Source organism: Tiliqua scincoides, chromosome 2, assembly GCF_035046505.1.
Source record: "Tiliqua scincoides isolate rTilSci1 chromosome 2, rTilSci1.hap2, whole genome shotgun sequence".
Lineage (NCBI taxonomy): Eukaryota > Metazoa > Chordata > Lepidosauria > Squamata > Scincidae > Tiliqua > Tiliqua scincoides.
In genome coordinates this window covers 769,357-787,720 of record NC_089822.1, presented here as the reverse complement: position 1 = coordinate 787,720, position 18,364 = coordinate 769,357, and the positions used below count along the sequence as shown (strand labels likewise).

At 54.3% G+C, this 18,364-nt stretch overlaps 1 protein-coding gene across 1 annotated transcript; it reads left to right on the top strand.

The window, feature by feature from the left end:
* Window positions 1-4,501: 4,501 nt before the first annotated feature.
* Window positions 4,502-13,668, top strand: PHF24 (PHD finger protein 24). Its single transcript, XM_066617600.1, has 7 exons — window positions 4,502-4,888; window positions 6,356-6,541; window positions 8,630-8,708; window positions 9,364-9,566; window positions 9,797-9,963; window positions 11,531-11,632; window positions 13,569-13,668. Exons 1-7 carry the CDS (start codon window positions 4,502-4,504, stop codon window positions 13,666-13,668), a joined length of 1,224 nt encoding a protein of 407 aa, XP_066473697.1.
* The last annotated feature ends 4,696 nt before the right edge of the window (window positions 13,669-18,364 follow it).

Genomic DNA, 18,364 nt, shown 5'->3' with positions numbered 1-18,364 from the left:
ACTCCAGCGACACCAGGGAGGCCTCCTAGGTCCTCAGTAGGCTTTCTGAAGGCATAAGAAAGTCATTCAAGTTTTCCCCTGAGAAACCGGAAGTAATATTTTTTGGCCCTCTGAAGGCCTTACAAGGCCGTTGCGTGGTTGGGGAGGCAGCGGGCGGGGCCAGTGGGGGAGCAATGCGCCCCAGATGTGCTGCCTGGGGTCAAGTGACCCCCCCCCCGAACCTCCCTCCAGTATGCTGATGGATGCCTGCCTGGATTGCAAAGGACCCAACTGGTAATGTGGTGATTCTGCAAGAATGAGGTGAAGAAGCTTTAATTACCCCCCTTTCCATGAATCTTATTCAAATTTGAAGAGAGACCTCTCTCTCTCTCTCGCACGCACGCATGCATGGCAGATCCTGAGTTTGGGGAAAAACACGCTTTGTCAATCAAAGGAAAAGTGTCCTGTCTCCAATAGTCCTCATCAACCCCATGACTGAACTCCAATTAGGAACAAGCCAGTGATTCTCCAGCTGCACCTGCAACTGGGTGGGGAAATGGAGGCAGACCGCAACAGAGGTCCTTCTCTAGCAACACAGACCTCCTAATGAAACTTCTGGGCAGAGCGAGTGCCTGTCACAAATTGTTCACCTTACAGATGCTGCCAGATCCTGGGGGTGGGATTCTGGGTTTCCCTGGCAACAGACCAACTCCACCACACCCGAATGCAGTGCAGCCAGTAGGGTGGGCTCTGGGAAAGCCGAGTGTGGGAGACGCCTGGAGAGGCAGCTTGTGCAAGTGAACTGCATGACTGCAGACAGGACCAGGATGATTTAAAGGGATGGCTTCAAGTGGTTCAAGTGTGTGTCTGAGGAATGCTTCATGTGCATTTGTGTTGCATGAGGGTTGATTGAAGCATGACTGCAGTGTTGTGGATGCAAAGGGAGGCGGGAACATGATGTGGTGAAGTGCACCTCACCTAAACAAAAATGCAGGAATGGGGGAGTGTACATGTGCAGCTACGCAGGCACGCCCATGGTATGTGCAAGCTCTTGGTTTTAGAGGCAGGCTGCCTCTCATTGCCAGATGCAGGGGAGGGCACCGGGACGCAGGCTGTGCCTGTTACCTTGTGTGCTCCCTGGGGCCTTTGGTGGGCCACTGTGAGATACAGGAAGCTGGACTAGACGGGCCTTTGGCCTGATCCAGCAGGGCTCTTATGTTCTTATGCACTAACAGGTGTGGTGGAGTTTGCACTCCAACTTTCTCCAACTCCACCTGAGGTCTCCGGGTAGATTCTGGGCCAAGCCAGCGCAGCATTTCAACTGCTGCACATTAAGGAAGTGTCAACCAGGTAGATCTGATTCTGTACCAGCAGGGAGCAATTTCAGTTCAAGGACTAGAGCCAGCACAGGAAGTTCAGCAGGCAAACCAGGGCCAGGCTGTCAAGCCCTGTTGGACAGGCTGGGGGCATCTACACAGGAATAGGTCCAGACAAAGAGTGTGGGATATCTGGGGTCTCCATGCAGAAAAGCCTCTTCCCAAGAGCTTCTTGAGGCCCTTCTCTGCATCCCTCTACATCCGCCATTTTCAACCCCTGTGCCGTGGCACACTGGTGTACCGTGAATGGTCTGCAGGTGTGCTGCAAGAGTTTAGGAGAGGGTCATTTGTTAGTAGGGCCAATGGGGATGTGAGCAGTCCACCAACAACACAGTGTGCCTTGTCAGTTATCAGAACACTGATGGTGTGCCTTGTTAATTTTAGTGCCTTATCAGTGTGCCATGAGACGAAAAGGGTTGAAAATCACTGCTCTACATGGTGCCTGATCTGTGGCTGGTGAATATGAGAGAGAGAGCATGCACGCCTTTGGGGTTGTCACTCCCTGGACCTGCACAGGAGTCCCTGGACCTGCGAGGGGTGGAGCCCGAAGAGTTTGACCTGCCAAGTGAGGTCCCCCTGGCTCCTTCCTGATCTGCTCTTAGTCCAGCAGCAAAAGCTGTTTTATAGCAGAATTCCCCAGAGCACCTTACAGATGCTGCCAGATCTGGGGGTGGGATTCTGGGTTTCCCTGGCAACAGGAGACCAACTCCACCACACCCGAATGCAGTGCAGCCGGTAGGGTGGGCTCTGGGAAAGCCGAACGTGGGAGACACCTGGAGAGGCAACTTGTACCTCAAGGTCTTCAACCTTTTTTGTGCCATGACCCCAGTAAATAAATACACTAGGAGACTGCGGACCCACCATTGATCCTGCCCCTTTCAGGGCCCCTATCTGCCCAGTGCCATCCTCATTGCCACCCACTTCCATTACACCCTCCCAGCAATTTCCACTGTAAACAAATATTTTTATTAGTAGAAAAGTTTATCATGAAGCCTGGCACTAATGAAAGCTATTTTAGCAGAATTGGTAAGAACCTGGGCAGGACCCAATTTCATGGTACCTGAAGGGGTGCACCAGTCGCTACCCCCTTTACCCAGTGGTGCTCTAGTGCAGTGATCTTCAACCTTTTTCATTCCTGTAGGTTGCCAAACCCCACAACAGAAACTTTGCAACACCATTGGGGCCACAACCCCAAAGTTGAAGAACATTGCCCCAGAGTATTGTTCAGGAGAGAATCTATTACTGCTGCTGTTTTAAACCAATTGATCTTGGTGGCTGTGCTTAAGAGTATTATTTTTCTTTGTTATTTGATACAACATGAGCTGCCTTGGTGGTGTTTTAGAAGGAGAGAGAAGTAGCGACAATAGTGAGTGAGAAGCATTGTTATGCCTTGGGGAAGAGGATCAGCTTTGCGTTGAATGCCTTGATCAGGCAATGGGGTCTGTAGCCAGTTGTCAGCAGAGAAAGGAGGCGCTTGAAGAAAGTTTTGAAACGGGGCAGTGGAGGAAGCGGAAAGACAGGAAAGAACTGGCTGGGGAAATTAGGAGGGCTTGGGAAAAGATGGTAGTGGTGTTTAAAGCAAGGATAAGCAGCTGATATGGGCTTTATCGTGGGTACATGGCAGCAACTACTGCCATAAGCTAAACACACCAGGCCCAGGAATGCACACACTCCTTAACAGTGTCGAGGAAACTGACCTGCTACAGTCGCTCTTTCACTAGTGGAACTGCTTACCATGAAGGAGTGGATAGGAGCTCAGCAGCACAGCTGCAGCAGAAGTCGGTTTTTGTGTGCACAGGACACTTTCCTCTCTAGTGTGAGCCTCAGTGTAATGATCCGCATTTCCTGCAATGATTTTCTATATTTGAAAGATTTTAGAGATACTTGGGAGTGTGTTTGGTTTTCTGTATTACTGTATCTAGCTGCCAAAGCCAGGCAGGCAGGTAGACCTGAGCTCTGCATTGGGAAGACTGGTAAACCTGGGCTCCAAAGACTATCCAACTGTTACCACTTTCCCTCTGCCTGTTTTGCCCTCATTCTACGCACCCCCACTGCCACCCCCCACTCTGTTTCACCCACTCCAGCTTTGGGAAGGGACCCAAAAGAAACTTTGTACCCCCTGATAAAATTCCTCTCAGAGGCCCGGGTGGGGGGGCTAAAGAGGTACCAGAGGACCCCGTGTCCCATCTTGTTTAGCCTTGAGCTAAATGAAGGGTTTGACCAGTCTTGTTGCTTGACCCTGATATTAACAAATCAGCCAGGAGGGTTGGAAAAGATGGGGCAGCTTCACTGAAATCTCAGCCACGCTTTATAACTGTGAATTCAGTGAGGAAATGGTGTTGTGGAGGGAATGAGTGGGCGTAAGCGAGGCTGTAGCATGGCTTGAGCTGGGCACACTATTCCCTCATTATCCGTACCTGATTTGTTCCTGAAAATGGCCCTTACAGCAAAAATCTGAATAACGAATACCCCTGTGACATTAATGTCAATGCTACATTAATGTCAATGTGCTATCCATCAAGCAGTGCGTCCCCCGCAAAGGAGGCCGGGAGCACACCCAAAAAGGGGGGCCTTTCTGGACTTCTGTACCACCCTGGCGAGAAATCCAGAATTCTCTCTGACCTCCTGGAACTCCTTCCTGGACACACAAGGCAAATTTGTCCCTTTCTCTGTTGCCATAGCTCAGTGCAGAGGGAATGTCTGTCCGTTGGGTAAAATGGGAGGCAGACCTTGCTGTCACAAGGAACGTGCTCTTTCCCCCTCCTTCCCACACATTATATTGAAAATACTGGCATAGATAAAGAGGGAGGGTCTTACTGTGCACAGCTTGTCTAAGTGAAAATCCTAATAGCAAATGTACTGATAAGGAGGGGAGAGTGCCATTGCAAATGACTGTTTAGGCTTCATCAGGTGTGGATGTTACTTGCTCCTGCCTTCCATTGTGTCCTGGCATGCCCAGCACAAACCTGGATGCAGCCCATCACTGGCATCCTGGTCAAGACTGGGAAGCCCAAAGGTTGGGTAGATGGGCCCAGGCACCATGAAAGCTCTCAGGAAGCGGGGCGACCACAAGTGCATGCAGGAATTGGATGCAAAAACACGTGGAAAGGTCTGAGATTGGCAATCTCTCCTCTCCCCGCAGCATCATGGGGGTGTTGCTGTCCAAGCGGCAAACGGTGGAGCAAGTGCAGAAGGTCAGCCTGGCAGTGTCAGCCTTCAAGGACGGGCTGCGTGAGCGCCCTGCTGCTAAGCACAAGTCAGAAGGAGCCACCAGCCGGCGGGGGACCTTGGAGGATGCAGTGCAGGAACTCAAAGAGGAGGAAGCCACAGATGGAGTGTCCTCGGCAGGCTCCTCACAGCAGGAGGACCCCAGTGCCCGGCGGGCAGCCTGGGAGAGACTGCGTGATGGGCGAGGGGTGGAGCCCGAAGAGTTTGACCGGGCCAGCTGCTTCACCCCCCCAGCCTTTGTCCGTCCCACGCGGGGGCAGCCCAGCAATGAACCCATTGAGATCAGCCTGGAGCAGCGGGAGCAGGTAGGCACTGTGGCGGCACCAGGCAAAGGGGGAGAAGGTGGAGGGCCCTCCGAACAGGGAAGACCACAGGGGCTGCCAGGGCCTCTGGTTTTGCAGGACCTCCTCCTCACTGCCAACACTGGCAGGAAGATCCCATTATTCTCTTTGGGGCCCAGAGGCACAGCTACGTCATTTGACACCTGGGAACCCATAAATGCTTCACTCCCTTCATGTATGACAAAATTATTTTCAGTAATAGTCATGACATGAAATGAGTAATAATAATAATAGTGACCAGAAAATAACATTTCCCCACAAGCAAGGGACGGAACTTGGTGCCTTCCCCCACTGTTGCCCCGTCCCTCCACGTAGCACTCAGTGACATACTGCTTTTGCACCTGGAGGTTCAGTGTAGCCATCATGGTTAATAACCACTGATAGACTATAGTCCACCATGAATGGTTAGAATCCAGTAAGTGACCACCAACACCCAAACGTCCCACTCACCCCCCACGTTCACTTCCAACCCCCTCCTCCTTTTCAACAAGCTGCAGGAACTCTGTGTAACCTGAATACTTTGAATATAAACCAAACCCGTGTTTCCCTTTCTTGAAGGCAGGATTCATATTCCCTCGACTCCAGCCCCCTGATCTTTTCCCAGTTCTCCAGGAGCTCTGAAAACTCTAGTCTCCAAGTTAACATCCACCAGGCCTTTGAGCATCCTCAGACGCTGCTTGTTCAGCCCCAAAGACCTTTAGTCGTTCAGAGCGGCAAAATGATCCTGAATCATGTCCTTACCTGTCTTGGGCTGCAGCTTCCTCACTCCCTCCTTTGTTCTCATCTCACTAGGTCAGACACAGGCTTGTTTGCATGAGATGACAGAAACAAAATAGGAGAGGAGCAATTCTGTCTTCTCTCCATCACCCATGTGCATTCAGTCCAGTATCCTGTTTACCACAGTGACCAAAGAGGTGACCATGGGAAGCCTATAAGTGGGGCCTGAAGCCCACAGGCCTCCCACAAAGCGCACCTCCCATCTGAGCCATTGACCACTCCTACATCTTGTGGCAGCCAGTTCCACATTTCTCCACTGCATGAAAAAGTGTGGTCCTTGTCTGCAACACTGTCTGGCGGCAAGTCATGGCCCCAGCTTTGTAAGATGTATGGGTCAGCTCCCCTCCCCCATCTTGTGAGTGTAGGTGCAGAAGGAGTGGTTTGCTCCTGGCAATCTTGCGGCAGAGGTGGGATTCAACGTGGAAAGTCCTGATGGGGAGCTGAGTCGCACCAGCTCCATTTTTGTTCCACCTCTGCTGTCCTAAAGGGGCAGTCATTGCATAGGTGTGGCTGAGCAGGGCAGGAAGCTCTACTGGGACCTGTTCCAGCTTGCTCGCCTCCACCAGGGATAAGACACGGGGGGGAGGCTGGGAAGGCAGAGCCTGATCTTGCAGTGCCTGCTGCTACCACTGATGGCCCTTCCTCCTCCTCCAGGTGACCACTGATGAGATGTGCGAAGTGTGTGAGGTGTGGACAGCAGAGAGCCTCTTTCCCTGCCGTGTGTGTACACGGGTCTACCACGATGGCTGCCTGCGCCGCATGGGGTTTCTGCCTCGCGATGAAGCCGCCAGGGCCCTAGAGGCAGCCCACACTGAGGCTGGCTGGAGCTGCTACTATTGCGTAAGGCGCAAGTGCCACAGTGCCTGGGGGAGGGGAGAGGGGCCCTTGTGGGCAGGCTGGGGCTCTGTTGGTTTGGCCCCTGGCCAGGTCTGTCTGTCTGTCCATCAAAGAGATGCACCCCCTAGAGAAGCAATGTTTCAACCTTCGTCATCTCACAGCACACTGACAAGACGCTAACATTGCCAAGCCACACCCCCAGTTTAAGGATATACACTGCATTTTATCATTTCAAGAACAAGTAATAAGATTGTGTCTAAAGTTCACAGCATTTTAATCACTGTGCTGCAGAGTCCTCTACTCTTTCTGATTTCTGCCAGCCCACCTTCTGCAGCAGGTAATTCTGCCCTCTTGCACACACTTCACACAAACGGCTCTCTCGCCCAGTCCAAGAAGATACTTCAAGTGACGGGAAATACTTTGCAGTGTTTTTACTTGGCAGAGACAAGCCTTGTAGAATTAAATTGGCAAGATTTCTGTTCAGCCTCCCAGTATAACTGACTGCTTCAGAGAACCAAAACCCAGCCTCTTTTTGGTTTTCAGCTGGTCCGCTTGGCTGCCGCTCATGCGCTTCTGCCTTTGGTTGTGTATATTGCAAAGCCCCTCCTCCCTGTTTAGGCAGGAAGCCTGGTGGTGCTGAGCCACTTGGGGCTTCATTCAGGCTTGGAAATAACTTGCAACCCAATCCTGAGTTCCCGCAGCACCCAGCTTTGGTGGCACAGAAAACGGCTGCTGCCGGATCCTGCACGCCACGGGCTACCGCAGGCGGCACCTCGGGAGAAGGGACTTTCATCCCCTTCTCTGGGGTAAAGGAAGTAGCCCCATAACAGGGCTACTCAAGTTACCGCCAACCAAAATGTTGGCGGTAAGGTAAAAGCGTTCGTGTAGGGCACCAAGTCCCACACAAACGGACAGGATCCACTCCACCGAGCCCGCCTGCTCCCTCCTCCCAGCACGCCTTCCGCCCGCCCACTTCCCACCTCCCCATCACACCTCCTCTCTCTCCTTCTGCCTTCCACCTGCCTCCTCCCTCCCCAGATTGCCTCCTCCCCGCCTACTCCCCCATGCCCGCTAACTGCTGCAGCTTGGCGGTCCATGCAACCACCGAGCAGCAGAGGCTAGGTGACCACGCTGGGCTAGCATGGACACTCGCCCAGCGGTGAAGCTCGCAAACGTGCCTTACAGCACACACTGTTCAGGATTGGGCTCTTAGTGAGTCAAAGAAGCCACACAGGTCAAAACCTACACATGGTCTTTTACTAGGAAGGTCATAGAATGCCCACACAGAAGTAGCTCTATAAGTGTTGGGCAAAAGGAAGCAACTCACACTAGTAATCTGTGGGGAGCCTGGTGGCCAGCAGTGGCAGGTTTCAGCTGGGTGGGACCCCAAACTCCCATGACACCCCTGAGGACCATTTGGGGGCACACCGATATGGCACAACGGTTAAAAATTGCTGCTCTTGAGGAATGGGAAGGGAGCCCAGCCTCGCCTTTCCAGGAGCAGGTTGGGACCACTTGGGCAAGGGCAGCAGATCTCCTCATCACTGTGAACCTTGCTTGCTAAATGGTGCCTCCATGCTCAGCAGCAGCCGCCACCGCATGCCGGGAGTTGAGGAGGGCTGTGGCCTTCCTGCCCTGCTGCCGGGTGCCTGCCTGGCCAGACTGCAAACAGGCTGCTGGACCAGTCACATTCTTCCCCCAGAGATGGGCACTTGAGAGGTTGCCCTGCCCTGCAACACATGAATGATGAGCGTTTTCCCAGGCGAGGCTCGGAACCCACACTGGGCAGTGGCAGGCAGGAGGCTGGGGGTGGGAAAGCTTGTGAACAAGATGGACGATGCCGCAAACAGCCATAGCAACTTGTTCTGGGGCAAGAGACCCTAGTGAGAAATGCTATCATCTCTTGTTCATTTTAAACCTGAACTTCTTAAGACTTTGTTTCAAATGGCACTGGGAAAACGGTGGTGCGCTTGTACCTCTCTGCAAAGGTATTTGAGTGGCATAATTTTATTTTGGAAGCTGAATCGGGAGGTGAGAAAGGCCTGCTTGGCAGCGAGTCACGAATCCCATGCTTTGCCTTTCTCCTTCCAGGACAACCTCAACCTGCTCCTCACAGAAGAAGAAATGAGCAGTCTGGCAGACACCTTCCAGAGATGCAAGGTCACCCCTGGTAAGCCTCTCCTGCACTTCCATGCTCATCCCAGTACAGGACTGGGACTCTGCCAGCTGGCCCTGAGCCTCCCTCTTCCCCTCCCCCCTTTGCAGGCATCCACCTAGCCCAGGAAGGTAACAGATGTGTGCAGACTCTTGGCAGATTTGGATGGAAGGTCACAGTGGCTGTGACCCCGGCCCCCACTGAAGAATGCATTAATAGTCCTCAAGAGTCTTTCCTTTAACCCCAGGGGGTCAGATGGCCCTATAAAAACCTGTGTCCCTTCCACAAAGGAAGGTGGGATCATAATAGTGAGGAGCGGCGTGGAGTGGAGGTGGAGCTGGATTTTTCTGGTCTTCAGTGGTGGAGACTGACCTACTGAGGGTCTTGAGGTCGTGGGTGGCAGTGTCAAGTCAGTGGGACAGGTAGAGCTGGCCTCTGCCTTGAGACCCCCCAGTGGAGACCAGGGCTACTGGCCACTGAAAGATAGGCCTGGCCTCAACTTGGAGGCAAGGTCTGCAATCTGCTCAGTGGCACATTTGACTCCTGGGGTAGGCTGCCCGCTGCCCTTGGTATGCCACAGTGTCAAGCACAGTCTTGGAGTCGGCCCTGGTAGAGCAGGCAAAGCCAGCATAGCCTGTGCCTGGCTGTTGCCCAAGTGTTGGCTCCACAGAGCACCCACTGAGCCTGGAGGACTTCCTGAGCTATAAGCGCCTGGTGAGCGAGCAGGAGGAAGAGCGTTCTGGGAGCAAGGAGCAGGCGGAGCGCAACAACCTGCAGTTCTCGGCCCTGGACCCTGAGAAGAGAGGCCACGTGGACTGGGGGGACTTCCTCTCTCACGAGTCCCTCCTGCTGCTGCAGCGGACACGCACGCAGGTACTGCTGTGAGGGACACGTGCCAGGAGGTGCTTGGGGCAGGGCAGGGGGCAGTCCTTTGCTCAGGCTGGATTCCAGAGTCTGAGGGCAGCACCTGCCAAGGCCTGGAAGGCGTCCTGGCTGGAGTGGGGGGCGAGTCTCTGCTCAGAAAGCTCTTTCCCTGCCCCTGCCCTCAACAAGCCCTCTTGGCTCCAGGAAACTCAGCAGGCTGCCCTGCCTTCCATCCACAGAACTCGCTGCTCCGCCTGCTGACAGTCAAGGAGAGAGAGAGGGCGCGAGGCGCATTCCTGGCCCTGGACCCGCACAGGGATGGGCTCATCGGGGAGGCCGAGTGTCGGCGTGCTCAGCACACCTGGTTCCACAAGCGGCACAAGGAGACGCCCTCCTGCAGTGTCAGGTGACAATGCCACCAGCGCCCCAGGCAGGCAGGCAGCCGACTGGTTGGCTGGGCCCCCCCAGGAGCGTCTTTGTGAGTGTGTGTGGCCGAGGCTCGCACCCTTGCTGGTGCTCTGGAGAAATCCTGAAGCCTTCTATGGAGCTTCAGTCCTTCTGCATGATCTCACTCCAACCTTTCCAAGCAGTTTCTTTCCTTTGGAGGAAAGACCCGCCATGTCCACACCCCAGGCAGCCTGTGAAGCGCCGCCTTGCATGGCAGAATGGGCAGCAAAATGGCAGATGCGCTTCAATGTCAGTAAGTGTAAAGTCATGCACATTGGGGCAAAAAATCAAAAGTTCACATATAGTCTGATGGGTTCTGAACTGTCTGTGACAGGAGAGAGATTTTGGGGTGGTGGTGGACAGGTCAATGAAAGTGTCGACTCAATGTGTGGCAGGAGTAATGAAGGCCAATTCTATGCTTGGGATCATTAGAAAAGGTATTGAGAAAAAAAGGACTAATATTATAATGCCGTTGTAGAAATTGATGGTAAGGCCACACCTGGAGTATTGTGTCCAGTTCTGGTCGCCGCATCTCAAAAAAGACATAGTGGAAATGGAAAAGGTGCAAAAGAGAGGGACTAGATGATTACGGGGCTGGGGCACCTTCCTTATGAGGAAAGGCTACGGCGTTTGGGCCTCTTCAGCCTAGAAAAGAGGCGCCTGAGGGGGGACATGATTGAGACATACAAAATTATGCAGGGGATGGACAGAGTGGATAGGGAGATGCTCTTTACACTCTCACATAATACCAGAACCAGGGGACATCCACTAAAATTGAGTGTTGGGCGGGTTAGGACAGACAAAAGAAAATATTTCTTTACTCAGCGTGTGGTTGGTCTGTGGAACTCCTTGCCGCAGGATGTGGTGCTGGCATCTGGCCTAGACGCCTTTAAAAGGGGATTGGACAAGTTTCTGGAGGAAAAATCCATTACAGGGTACAAGCCATGATGTGTATGCGCAACCTCCTGATTTTAGAATTGGGCTATTTCAGAAGGCCAGATGCAAGGGAGGGCACCAGGATGAGGTCTCTTGTTATCTGGGGTGCTCCCTGGGGCATTTGGTGGGCCACTGTGAGATACAGGAAGCTGGACTAGATGGGCCTATGGCCTGATCCAGTGGGGCTGCTCTTATGTTCTTAACTACAATTCCCAGAATGCCTTGCAGGTCTCTTGTTATCCGTGTGCTCCCTGGGGCATTTGGTGGGCTGCTGTGAGATACAGGAAGCTGGACTAGATGGGCCTATGGCCTGATCCAGTGGGGCTGTTCTTATGCTCTTAACTACAATTCCCAGGAAGACTTGCAGGTCTCTTGTTATCTGGTGTGCTCCCTGGGGCATCTGGTGGGCCACTGTGAGATACAGGAAGCTGGACTAGATGGGCCTACGGCCTGATCCAGTGGGGCTGTTCTTATGGCTTGCAGAGGTGTTGGGGTGCGGTTCTCAGGTGGCTGCTGGTGAGCAGCTTGCCAGGCTTTTTCCGTGGCTCTGGAGGGATCTCACCCTGAGGGTGTCCATTATTCCCTTGCAGCATCAGCCACGTGGGTCCCATGTCGGAAAGTAGTCCAGCCAGCAGCACTAGCAGCCAAAGCCAAGAGAAGGCGCTCTTGAGCACGGAGTCGGAGGAGCCAAGGTGAGCAGGGGAGTGACCCCTTGGAGTGGCCTGGACTGTGGGAGCGAGTCTGCAAGTCCAGGCTAATCAGGCGACGTGGTCCCCTGGAGACTGGTCTCCTCCAGGTGGCAGGTGGCCGGCCAGATTTTTCGCCTGCATAAAAAAACACAAAAAATGAAACCCAGACTGCATGTAGAAATCTAACACCTCAGGCAGCAATGGGAGCCTCGCTGGCCTAGATAAAAATGTGACAAGTAAATGATGCACTGAATAGAAAGGCCCGTTCTGCTGGGTGTGCCAGTCTTCCCCTAGGCAGGAAGGGCCTTGTCATTGGTTTTGTGTGTGGAGAGGCAGTCAGTCCTGGGTCTTCCCTCCTGCAGTGAGAAAAAGTCTTCTGCACAGAGCTATCTCGTGGGGATCGTGTGGCAGGAGGGGTCCAACCCTCCAGATCACCTACTCCACACATTGCCAGAGCGGCCTGTGGCATCTGGTTGTGAGGACGTAGCTTCTTCCCCTCCATCCTGCCTCAGTTTCCACAGTCATAATGTCACTTTGAAATATTGGGTGGATGTGTCAACACTTGCAATGAGCTCAGCCTTGTTAGGAACTAAGATCCTGTGTTTCCGTGGCAACGGTTAGCAATGAGAGCCCAGAAGCATCTTCCCAGGCGGGGGGACGACACCCGTTCAGCTGGTGCGTGGTGGGTGGGCGAGACTGTAAAGCACGGCCCTGTTTGAGCTGGGAGGGGGTGCCATGTGAAGCGACCGTGGCCACGGTGGGCTCCAAGGGAAGTGGGAGCCGTGCCACCACTCTCTTCCTGCTGCCATCTGTCTGCTGCCGCCGCCGCTAGTCTCCTTCATCAGGATTGTCATTCATGGCTGGAGCAGATTGGCAGAGGAGCTGGGAGGAGTGTTCCTCCTCCCAGAGTGCTGCTTGAGCTAAAATTCTCACCCAGTAAATGGCAGGAGGTGATGGACAGCAAAGCTGATGCCAGGTGTGTGGAAGAGGAGCTGCCCAGACAGGCAACTTGCCGCTTTGCAAGCACCAAGCAGGGGTAGATGGGGGAATCAGACTGGCATGAGGAAGGGTCAGGTGGCACCTGGAAAGCATCAGCTGCCAGGAGCCCAGGGAGGTTTGCAAAACACATTGGCAAGGAAAGGGGGAGGCAGAGCATAAGGGAGGTGGTCAACCAGGTTCCAAAGCTGGAGTAGGGTAGGGTTCAGGGTTGGACTAGGCCTTGGAAGACCCACCCAACGCTCCCTGAGAGACCTGGGTGAGTCACCATCTCTGCAGTGGGACTGTGAGGACAAAAGTGGGGGGAAGGACTCTGCTTGTCTCCTTGACATACTCGAAGGGCTGAGAAATGCAATCCAGAAAACCCCAAACTGTGCTCATGGTGCTCTGCGTTGAAACCCAGCAGTGCTGGACTTGCAGTGCAACCAGGTTTCAGCACAGTGTGCTTGGAGCCTGCTGAGTAGGGGAACGATCAGCTTTGTGTTTACTCCTGCGTGAAGCTGACCGTTCTTGGACCTGATGGAGGGGGGTGGCGACAGACGTGGGGTGGCATCTGCAGCTGCCCCCTGCCCTGCCCTGCCCTGCCCCGCCCCGCCCCACCTGCCCCGCCCCACCTGCCTGCATGAGCCCCAAGCTCTGAACTTGTACTAGTGGGCTCCATTCAGAGCTTTGGATGAAAATAGGAGTGCAGGGCCAGGAAACACGTTCTTGCAGCCAGTGATATTGTGTGAATGGTGCTCGATTTGTCCACTGTCCCGTCTGACAACACAGCCAGGGGGCCTCTTGGTTGTCCACCCTGGGAGGAAGCCAGCTCCTTGGGCTGCTGCACATCCAGTTCAGCTTTCATTCGTCTTCCTCATCATGTGCTGCCACCTTCCCTGGCGCCTGAACCCAGGGTGGGAGACCCATCTTGCTGACCAGCTGTCTCTCTCTATCTCCACAGCCGAACGACTGACTGGCCAACCTTCCTGAAGGAGAGCGCCATCTACATCCTTGCTGCCCGACCCAATAGCCCTGCCATCCACCTCAAGCCACTGCCATAAGAGGGTTGCCAGGCAGAGGGTGGGAGGCACACAGGTGCCAGTGTCTCTGCCGTCCCGTCTCACTGCCACTTGATGGGCACAGGCATCAGGGTCTTGCTGGCAAGCCAAAGGGCAGGGCAGAGCAGGGAGAGTGGCTCCTTTACATGCTGGTTTCTGGCATCTTTGGGTCTCTCCCTGCTTACCACCCAGTGTGCACTCGGGCACCCACAGGCTGGCAGGAAGCTAGTGGGCAGGGGTAGGCCCACCTCTTGGTACCAACACTAGAACTTTCTGGTTTGCCAAATGGGAAAAGCAGCATCCAGACACGAGCACGACCGCAGCACTTCCTCTACTGCTTTTCAACAACAGAACTTGCAAGCTGTTTCCAGAGCATAAAGAAACAAGCAGTCCCCTCGTCGAAAGCCTACCCCATGCCCCCTTCTGACACTGGAGAGGGGTCCAACCTCAATGTGTCTCCCAGCAGTCCAGCTTCTGCTTCACCCAGGGATGACTGATGTGGCAGCAGCCCCAGATTAGCCACCACCGGGTCATGCTTCTGCATCATGGCCCACCTCTCGGCTCTGACTGGCCCAGTGTGGAGCAGTTTTGAATGGTGGGGGAGACCACAAGCAGACGTCCACAGGGTCTCCTTGTTGACCACTCAGCCACAGTGCTCTCATTCTAGTTGCTTATTGGCCAGGAGACGAGCCAAACCCAACCTCACAGTCATTTCCGGCTGACCGAGAGAGGACCAAAGCTGATGCATGCCAAGATCTTGCATTGTTCATCACCGTGGTGGTGGTCCTGGGACAGTGATGGCCTTGAGGAGAGCATCTGGGCTACAAGGCCAACACGTGGAGAGGGAGAGTCATGAGCTCGCCACAGCCTCTGGTTTTTTGCCATTTTGCAACTCAAGGGGTGGATTCAGACCACACTCAGCTGGAGTCCTGTTAGGTGATAATGTTAATGGCTCAATCCTGTGGTCTCTTCACGCCAACGGAACTCACATTCTACCATCGTAAATGGTGTGCCGCTGCGAAGTGCATTGGAGCTGCCGGGGAAACACAGCTGCAACTCTGCACGCCCCCACTAAGTGACTCTGCTCCTGTCAGAACAGACAGCCAGGGCAAGTTATGGGTAGCTCCAGGAAGGGTCAGGGTATAGGGAGGAGGGCAGAGGAATGTTTGGGGTGGGAGGACCTAGCAGCAGTTGCACATGCTGGCTTCTGCCCCCTTTCCCAGCCCAGACCTGCCCCCTTCCTCCCTTTGGTCTTGCACCAGCAAAATAGCTGGTGTGGGTCTGAGGAGACTTCTAGATAGTCCAGTGCCCTACCAGCAGAGCGTACCTCTTGCTGGCCATCTGATTGGCCCCCCAGCAGAGCATTCAGTGCTCACCCTGTTGGCACAACTGCGTGCTGTGGACTGCAGCAGATGGGATTGGGCTGACAGTTGTATCTCCTTCAGGTGAAGGATGCAGAAACAGGAGATGGTCCCAGCAAAAGGCCAGGCATGTTGTGGCAGCAAATACAGTTTAATTCCATATTTGGGCAAGAGAGAGAATGGCTCACATTTCACCAAGGCTGGGCCTGTTCCCACAGTCCTCTCGAAGGGGCAGTGAGAGCAGAGCCCCGCCCCTGCCAGACATCCTCTCTTCAGTCAGGTCTTGGGGGCAGTGCAAGAGGGAGCCTCCCCCCCCCCACAACCCCACCACCTGGGAAGAGAAGGGGTCAACAGAGGTGATGTCTCATTTCTCCATGTCCCCCCACCCCTGAATTGTTCCAGACTTTGGCTTCCAAAACAGAACATCTGCTGGGTGAGTTGGAGGGCGAAGGGGCAGACAGCGGCTGGTGTCCAGCAGGGCCATTCAAAAGTGTCCCTAGTGGGGGTGGGACAAGGAGCAGCAGGAGAAGGCACTGGCAAAGCTCTAGCCAGACCCCCCACCTTGAACTCAACTGCTTTGCCAACCACACTGGGCTGAGCTGCCATGAGGCCGTCTGCAAAGCCTGCTACAAATGATCTGAGGAGGGTTGTGACTGACTGCATCTGCCCGACCTGCCGGAGACACTCTTCTTGCTACTTGAGAGTGGCAGCTCACATCTCTTTCTCCAGCGCTGCCTCCTCCTCCTCTCCCAGTCGACGAGAAGAGGTGGGGCACAGCAGCTTGGAGCCCACCCCCCACTTTTCCTGATGCTCCGGTGCCCCCTCCTCCCTCCATGTTGTCTTGCTTGAAATAGGATGGGCAGAGCATGCGGGCACCTGCAGAGGCCCACTGCCTGTGAATGCCTCGTGCCCAGAAAGAACTGGTATAGCGCAGAGACTGAGCACCTGGGCTGCGGATCGGGGGTCGCCTCTGCTTGAATTCTGAAAAGCTGCATTAGGAGGAGGGTGATTCTCGGCCACCTTCTGGAGTTGTTGTACGGATCACAGCAAGATCATTCAGATGAAGCCCTACAGAACCTGGTATGTGTTGCACAAATGTTGAGTGTCCCTGTCGGGCGACCTGCCGAATTGCACCACAAGGTCACTCTTACCCACTCACAGCGACCAGCCTGGTGCCTCCAGAAGCTGGGCACGGAGGCTCTGGTCTTCCTTTGCCATTTGACCCCAGCCTTAAATATTTGGAGCCAGCTTGCCCGAACCATGGAGGTTCCACTCTTAGTTATTACAAGAAGAGAGAGGAAGCCCTGCTGGACCAGACCACAGCTGGCGAGACCAGCATCCTCCACCCCATCCCTCAGTGTAGCATCAGGAGCCAGTGACCTCTCCTGGGGCTGCGCCACACTGTCACCTGGCTGGCCCTGCTTCCTCTCCGGTGTTCTTGTGAATGGGGCGTGCCTGCTGCCCAGCTCCTGGGTGCCGGTGGAGGAGGACTGGAGCACATGTGCACTTTCCAAACCGGGGGGGGGGGGAGCATGCCATTGCAGGCCTAGCAATGCTCCAGCCTTCTGCTCCTGGCGCTACCCCTACTAATGTCTCCCGCTGCCCAGCGCCTTCGCACTCCTGGGCGACCATCCCCTTTCCCCTCTGTCTACCCCAGATACATGGTGGCCAGTCATTCTCTTGACTGTTTCTTAGGACAGCACCGCCTGCAGTGGTTGCTGCCTCTCCAACCCTGTGCCCTGCTCTCCTGGCTCTACCGGAGCAGAGGCCCAGGCCTGGCTCCTCTCCAGCCCCAGGCCTGTCCGCCTCCTCTCCATCCACCTCTGGAGCTGCAGCAGAGAACCCATTGCTCGTGAGCAGGATGCGAGTACAGCTGGGGCACCTCGCCACCCTGGTGCAGGAGAGAGGAATGCTCTGGGCCAGGGCAGAGAAGTGTGGCGGTGGAGGCAACACGAGACGTTCATTGGTGCCCGTCAGACTGAAAAGAGGTGCCAGCCCTGAAGCAAAGGTGCACAGGGTCGGTCAAGGCTCAGGAAGTGGGGAAATGCTCCAGAGGCACAGGGTGTCTGTCTGGCTGAACCATTTCTGGTCTTTGTTGACTTTTTCTATAGGACTGGACAGAGGCACAGATCTGTGGGAACTCTGCCCCCCTCTGTTCTCCCCCCATGCCCTGCCCCTCTTCTGCTGCTCAATTCTGTACTGAGGCAACCCAAATCCTGTGATCTGAATAAATGATGTACATTAAGCACTCTTGTTTTTGCAGCATTATTCTGGGGGAAGCACAGCGTTTTGCATGAATTACTCTGGTTTGATTGGCTGTGGGGTCAAGAAGCTGAACATAAGAGTCCCACTGAATCAGGCCAAAGGCCCACCCAGTCCAGTTTCCTGTATCTCACAGTGGCCCAGCAGATGCCTCGGGGAGCACACAAGAGACCTGCATCCTGGTGCCCTCCCTCGCATCTGGCATTCTGAGGTAACCTACTTCTGAAATCAGGAACTTGCACAAACCCATCACAGTTTTGTAACCTGTGATGGACTTGTCTTTTAGAAATTGGTCAAATCCCCCTTTAAAGACATTACAAAGCTGCTCCCCCTCCTCCAAGACGTCCTGCTCTTCCCACACCAGAGATGGCCCATATATTGCAAGAGAGGAGATTTTGATTAGACACCAGGAAAAAATTCCTGATGCTAAGGGCAGTTTGGCAGTGGAACAGATTGCAGAGAGAGGTGGTGGACTCTCCCTCATTAGAGATATTCAAGCAGAGGCTTGACAAGCACCTGTTGGAGATGCTCTAACAGGATTTCCTGCCTAAGGCAGGGAGTCGGACTAGATGACCTGTTAGGTCCCTTCCAACTCTATGATTCCCAACCTCATACCATAAGGCCTGAATCTGTGTGGGTGGGAAATAAGGACAGCAAATCTGCAGAATGTAGCCATGTTGATCTGTAGCAGTAACAACAACCAAGAGTCTTGTGGCACCTTAGAAACTAATACAGTGTTTCCCAAACTGTGGGTGGCGACCCACCAGTCGGCCCCAACCTGATTGTTGGTGGGTCGTGAAACAGAAGCTGGCAAACTGATAACTGGCAAGGCAAGTGTATTGAGCCCTGTACAAACTGACACTGAGCTGTACATGCACAACCTTTCCTGACTACCAGGATGCTTTCAAGCTCAATCCAGGGTGCTGGTTCTCATCTTGCAAGCCCTCTGGATACCCGAAAGCACAGCTTCTCCCCCACAGACCAGCCTTCCCTCATAGGAGGTCCCGCCTTGTGCTCCCTGCTTGCAAAAGTGCAGCTGGTCGGCTGGCTGGCTGGCTGACTCGGGAGGCAGGGCA

Coding starts and splice junctions, on each gene's coding strand:
- PHF24 (XM_066617600.1), top strand. CDS start 4,502: ATGGGGGTGTTGCTGTCCAAGCGGCAAACGGTGGAGCAAGTGCAGAAG. Junction 6,542..8,629: donor GCTGGAGCTGCTACTATTGC/GTAAGGCGCAAG, acceptor TTCTCCTTCCAG/GACAACCTCAACCTGCTCCT. Junction 9,567..9,796: donor TGCAGCGGACACGCACGCAG/GTACTGCTGTGA, acceptor TTCCATCCACAG/AACTCGCTGCTCCGCCTGCT.